The sequence below is a fragment of the Vitis vinifera genome, chromosome 18, assembly GCF_030704535.1.
Source record: "Vitis vinifera cultivar Pinot Noir 40024 chromosome 18, ASM3070453v1".
Classification (NCBI taxonomy): domain Eukaryota; kingdom Viridiplantae; phylum Streptophyta; class Magnoliopsida; order Vitales; family Vitaceae; genus Vitis; species Vitis vinifera.
In genome coordinates, this window is record NC_081822.1 from 9,588,248 (window position 1) to 9,594,863 (window position 6,616).

General features: G+C 39.4%; 1 protein-coding gene across 1 annotated transcript; it reads left to right on the forward strand.

The window, feature by feature from the left end:
• Window positions 1-418: 418 nt before the first annotated feature.
• On the forward strand, window positions 419-6,324 carry LOC100248950 (lysine histidine transporter-like 8). The gene is made up of 5 exons (XM_002284078.5): window positions 419-964; window positions 3,199-3,332; window positions 3,922-4,349; window positions 4,475-4,606; window positions 5,627-6,324. The coding sequence occupies exons 1-5, from the start codon at window positions 600-602 to the stop codon at window positions 6,110-6,112; spliced, it is 1,545 nt and encodes a 514-aa protein (XP_002284114.1). The 5' UTR covers window positions 419-599; the 3' UTR covers window positions 6,113-6,324.
• The last annotated feature ends 292 nt before the right edge of the window (window positions 6,325-6,616 follow it).

Consider the following 6,616-nt stretch of genomic DNA (forward strand, 5'->3'; position numbering starts at 1 on the left):
TCCCCGGTCAACAACGGTGTTTGCCCTAGGGCTCTCCCCGCCAGCATCGTTTCGCACGCCAACGTCGTATATTGATGTTTCCAGCTTCAGAAGGGTCCCACCAAAGGGAATAATCATGATGGATCGACTCTTTGATTCAGGGGCCCGAGTCCTAGTCCACGCCATCGCGGAATCAACTGTACTGCCCTCCACAGACGATCGCTACCCCTCTTGAGCCTCTTACTTTTTTGCCACATCAATCAAAATCAGAGCAGTCCACTTCGTGTCTGATTGGAGGTTACATTCAACGATAGTGTTGCCTTCAAACCACCGGCCCATCAACACCGTCAAACGCTCAGTGGGGTCCACTTTAGACCAACCAAGGGTGGATGATTAGTATGGGTGGAGCTCTCCCATTCAGGCACTGATATTGACTGACCCCGACAGACTGAAGGCAGAAAGAAAAAGAGAGAAGAGAAAGAGTGAGAAACAAGAGAGAGGTGTCTCCATTATTGTTTCTTCTCGTATCCCTTCTCTTTTGAGTCATAGACAGTGAGTGAGTCCCAGACACTGAGACTAAAACAAAAACTCCAAGATATTTGCATCAGCAGCAGTGAGCAATGGAGGAGAGGCCAGAGACGGAGCTCATTTCCATTCCGGCTACTCCACGTGTCTCGACGCCGGAGATACTGACGCCCTCGGGGCAGAGGTCGCCGAGGCCGGCTTCCAAGGCGTGGACGCCCACGTCCTTTATATCGCCCCGGTTTCTGAGCCCAATAGGGACGCCGATGAAGAGGGTGCTGATAAACATGAAGGGCTACTTGGAGGAGGTGGGTCATCTCACCAAACTCAACCCACAAGATGCATGGCTTCCTATTACTGAGTCTCGCAATGGGAACGCTCATTACGCTGCGTTTCATAACCTCAATGCTGGGGTTGGCTTTCAGGCCCTCGTTTTGCCTGTTGCTTTCGCTTTTCTAGGCTGGTATGATTTCTACCACTGCTCCATCCTATATTTTTTCTTAGCTTCATTGCGCAGTTTATTATTTGATTTCTCTTCTTACTCAGTCAATTTTTTGGGTGCTTAAGCTGGTTCGGATCCTCAGAAAATGTAGGGAAAAACAAAGTGAACTCAGAATCGAATCTTGAAACTCTTTTTGTTCATTATCTAGATTCAGGGAAGCAGAATCGCAACTGAGCTTAGTCTAACACAAATGTTGGTCCTAATCAAATTGAGTTTCTCCTATCTCTAGGTCTGTTGACATAGAAAAAGCGGAAAGCAAAAGTTTTGGTTTGTTATCCTTCCCCTAGTTTTCTTGGCAATGAAAAGTAAAGCAAACGTTTGAGATTAAAAAGGACGAAGGATACCCATATTTTGCTTTAGTCATGGTGTAAATTTACTAATAGAAATTCCTCCTGGAGCTACATTTGGAATTAAGTACCAGTTACTGAAATGGCCTTACAAGACCTACTATTACTGAATATGTATTATGGAGTCTTTTCTTTATCTAGTTTTTGTCCTTTATTTTATCTTTTTTATTTTCTCATTTTAAAAATATTTACTGATCCTAGATTCTATAATTGAACGTTGGTCTCTAGAACTATGATTTCTTTTGGGAATCATCTATATCCTCCTTCTATGCCTGCCCCCGCATGTAGGTCACGACCGGCTAAATTATCCTCTGGGGGTTTGTGGGGCTATGAGCTAATTCTGTTCTCCATCTTTAAATCACCTCATAGAGTTTATTTGAATAGAAGAAAGAAACATCCTGGAGGCAAGTCATTTCAATCCTTTCATCTTTTACCTTTCCCACAACTTTCATTTAGTCCATAGATATGCCATTGCCACCCATACTGGGGCCACTTATAATTTTGTTTTCTTTCCTTCAGAGATTTATGACCAGAGGGCCCCTTATACTTGATTGTTTTCTGGGTTGCTTTGCCTTTCCCATTCACGTGGGTGGGTCTATTTCCACTCCAATTTTACTCCATTCAAACTTTTATGTTTATGTACCAAATGCTAGTCTCCTGTCATGGAGTGAATGTGGCAAGACTTTAACAAATACTTGATATATAAGTTATTTCTGCATTTCTGTTGGGATTCTCCGCCCTGGCAAGAACCCAGGTGCTTCATGTCACATTGGACGCCATGATGTCTACTCAACTAGATTAGTGGTTTGAACAAATCTGGTGGGGTACTATGAAAGTATTTTACAAATGTGGATGAAGCATATAACCCTATTTCGAATGCTGATTAATAGTAATAAACTTCAATTAGGTAACTTCATGAAAATGACACTTACGAATGGGGCTACAGCTACACATATGGCAGCATGCACGAGAAACATCTGGTTGGAACCCAATTGAAAAATTAACCACTTCATTATTAAGTTCTCTGTTAATGGGTCATAACTCTGTTCCAGATGGGGCCTCCTTGTTTTCACTGGAGGCTGGATTTTTCATTTGATTCATGAGAGTGTAGAGCTTCCCTGGAAAAGATTGTTGCAGCTTTATCATAACCTGTAGTAGATTCCTCCATAATGCGGATAAGTCATCTGTAGTTGCCAAAAAATTGCAAATAAAAGTTGGCTGGGGAAGTTCTCATTGGCTGTATGGGGCAGGACTATTGGTCAAAAGTTTCAACACAAATTGAGTTTGAATTGGTTGACACCCTTGCCAAATGCGTTCAGTAACAGGCCCATCCAAGATGCTCTCTATCCATATTTGGTTTTTTGTTCCTTCCATGTTACAATGTGGAGCCTTCTGTGGCTTTTGTCACATTTCGTCATCCTTGTCACTGAATTTTGCCACTTGTGTTTGTTTTTAGTGACACTGTACTTGTTTTATAGTTGCTTACCTTTAAATTATTATAAGACAAACCTTATGCTGTTTATTACATTTGAAAGGACTATCCTTCATGTAATCACGAATGGTTACTGGCTCAATTCCGCACTGATGAATCACATTAGTTTCAAACTTCTACTCATATCCATACTTCTTAAAGGTGCTTCAAACTTCATTTACATTAGGACAAAAAATCAGAAACAGACAAGGATAAAAGGAATTGAGGAAAGCTTGCCTTTATATTATGACAAGCACTTTCTACCAATTATATATCCAGGACAAAAAATGCATTGGGCCAAGATAAAAATGTGAAGGAAAATTAGTTTGATGAACTTAGCTTGCCTTCACTAATTATTTTTGTAAATGAAAATGCAGGAGTTGGGGAATACTTTCCTTAACCATAGCCTACTTTTGGCAACTTTATACATTGTGGATTCTAGTTCAACTACATGAAGCAGTTCCAGGGAAGAGGTACAATAGATATGTGGAACTTGCACAAGCAGCATTTGGTGAGACTGCATTCTAGACCCCAACTTTCAATTGAGAAATTCCATGCTGTATATGCATCATAGATCACTTGCATGGGAAAATATGCTGGGTTTTGTACGGTTTGTTAAACCAGTCCAACATTCTCTAATTTTATTGATATTGATTGCATGGATAATTTTAACTATTATATTTATTACACTTCTTCAATAATCGAAATCATATGGAGTGGACATTCATGGGCAAGTAAAGAAAAGGTGAATGGTCTAGAAAAATTTATTTGTCATTTGCCATATGAATTATTTCGCTCATACCACCTAATACTTAAAACCATTGTATAAAGGATTCTATTGATCAGCTATACTTAGTGTCTATTTCACTATTTCTCTCAATTTGTCCTTTTCATCAAGCTTCAAGAAATAAGGACTTAAACTGATGAGGATTTGTCAAGTCTCTGATATCTGGTCTTTGTATTTTGAGCATTGCCTACAAAAGTTTGACATATAATATTAACATAGCTGATGCTTTTGATTTAGGGGACATAGGACTCGAGGAAGGTCTTTTAAGATTTTGGCTTCTGATCTAATACTTTATTTATTTATTTATTTTCAGGAGAAAGACTGGGCGTTTGGCTTGCTCTCTTCCCAACTGTTTATTTGTCAGCAGGAACTGCAACAGCTCTGATTCTCATAGGAGGGGAAACCATGAAACTATTCTTCCAGATAGTTTGTGGCCCACTCTGTACATCAAACCCTCTAACAACAGTAGAGTGGTATCTGGTGTTCACATCTCTATGCATTGTTTTATCCCAGCTGCCAAACCTCAACTCAATTGCAGGACTCTCTCTCATAGGGGCAGTGACAGCCATCACTTATTCTACTATGGTGTGGGTACTCTCTGTAAGCCAACAAAGACCACCCCCAATCTCCTACCAACCCCTTTCATCCCCGTCTTTTTCTGCTTCCGTCTTCTCAGTCATGAACGCCCTTGGAATTGTGGCCTTTGCATTCAGAGGTCACAATTTAGCCATGGAGATCCAGGTACGTTCTGTTTGAGTTCTAAATTGTTAGATTCTCTCTTCCTCTCTCTTAAGAAACCTCCAAAGTATTTATTATTGAAGGTGTCCGGTTAGTCACTAAAGGGGATTTCATTTGATTTCTTTCAGGCAACAATGCCGTCAACCTTTAAGCACCCTGCTCATGTTCCTATGTGGAGGGGGGCTAAAGTTGCCTATGTGTTGATTGCCATGTGCATATTTCCTGTCGCCATTGGAGGTTTTTGGGCTTATGGAAACCTTGTAAGTCTGCCAGCAGAAGCCTTCTTTATTCTGTTCAGTACGTGTGCACGTAATGAAATAGGAATATTTTTAAGGGAAGAAATTTACAAGAACACAAATAATAAATCTAAAAGCAGAACAAAAAAGCTATGAATTGATAGTTATCGAAAAGGGCACAACTTTCAAGAAATCAAGTGAACTTGTTAGATTTTCTGATGTTTTGCTGTCTTCATTATGTGCAAAACCGTATGGTAAGAATTAGATCTACATGTATTTCAGTCCTTGCAATATGGTCAGTGAGAAGGGGCCACAACTGTTGATTATATCTGGGTTGGGGTTTTACTCTCTTTCAGAACATTTCATGTGTACCCTATGTTTCTAGGAATTTTCCTTTAACTGGTGAAGTTTTTTCCCCAGGAAAAATATAGAGGCCTGATTTTCTTCATGCCGGGGGTGAACCACAGTTGTCTTATGTTATAATCTTTTCTATTCTTATTCATGTTCTCATTCTTAATTTTTTCTTGCGCTTGAAAATCTAGATTTGTGAATCTTTCCCACCAACTTTCAGTCTCTTGGTTTTAATCATTTTTCTTCTTTCAAGAAAAAGAAAGAAAAAAAAAATATTAGGGAAGTAATTCCCAAACTTCTATACTAGCCTCATTTGAGATTTCTTTTGCTCAAATGGTGAAAACAGCATGTCTTCAAGCATTCCTTATTTAAGGTAGTTCTCCTTCCTCTTTTGTTGAGGTAGTTGGCAACTATTATTATATGACATTATTAATTTTCTATACGCAAACCGTATGCTTTCTCAAACAAAAAAGATACATTAATGCAATATTGAGAAGGTGGTAGAAATGAATCAAAGAATCTCACGTGGTAGTTGGTCTTTCTTCTAGTTTATGGTACATGTAGTCAAACAAAATGTCTGTACTCATTAACTGCTGGTTCTGATGGTCTTGTGAATTGTATATTAAGTATATTATTTAATCTTGCATGTCTGTGGATGACGGATTTAGTAATCAGTTTCTTGTCTTATTATAGATGCCATCGGGAGGAATTCTCAATGCCTTGTATGGATTTCACAGTCACGATATTCCAAGAGGACTTCTTGCAATGACCTTCCTTCTGGTTGTGTTCAACTGCTTGAGTAGTTTCCAAATATACTCAATGCCTGTTTTTGACAGTTTTGAAGCGGGCTACACCAGCCGAACCAATCGCCCTTGCTCAATCTGGGTCCGATCTGGTTTCCGGGTTTTCTATGGGTTCATCTCCTTCTTCATTGGTGTGGCACTGCCTTTCCTCTCTAGTCTTGCTGGTCTGTTAGGAGGACTTACTCTTCCAGTCACATTTGCATACCCTTGCTTCATGTGGGTTCTTATAAAAAAACCTACGAAGTTCAGCTTCAATTGGTACTTCAACTGGATCCTGGGGTGGTTGGGGATTGCTTTTAGCTTGGCCTTTTCCATTGGAGGTGTGTGGAGTATGGTGAACAGTGGACTTAAGCTGAAATTCTTTAAGCCCAGCTAAGATCAGATAATCAAGAATAGCCATAAGAGGCTTCTGCATTCTATAGACTTTATTCTGTAGGACTTATATTATATTTGTTGTTCCAGTTGTGGCTGCAAACTCAACCCTTAATGTATGCATCTGTTACTTATGGCACATAGCTTTTTATTGAGTTCTACTTCAAGAATTTATGTAATTTTCCTCTTTGTCAAACAGTTTGGTTTCTCTCTTGAGTTGATTTGCTCGCTTATTATTAAGTTTCGAAAAAAAAAATGGTTAGATTGTAAAGAAAATTTGTAATGTCTTCTTCCCTCGGTTTAAAATGAACCCAGGATAAAACCAATGACCTTCTAATGCAGGTAAGTTCACTAAAGCTAGTGGACATAAGTTTCAAACTTGCCTAATTGAATTATTACCAAGTTGCTGATATTTGTTTTCCCTTGGCTCAAAACCCCTTGAGTATACAACTGTGCTGAGTGAGTAGGAGTTGACAATGGCTCAAGGTAGGTATCCGTTGTATTTAGT

Excerpts from the sequence above, each read along its gene's own strand:
- LOC100248950 (XM_002284078.5), top strand. The coding sequence starts at position 600 with ATGGAGGAGAGGCCAGAGACGGAGCTCATTTCCATTCCGGCTACTCCA. Across the intron at positions 965-3,198 it reads GCTTTCGCTTTTCTAGGCTG|GAGTTGGGGAATACTTTCCT; the intron begins GTATGATTTCTA and ends ATGAAAATGCAG. Across the intron at positions 4,607-5,626 it reads TTTGGGCTTATGGAAACCTT|ATGCCATCGGGAGGAATTCT; the intron begins GTAAGTCTGCCA and ends GTCTTATTATAG.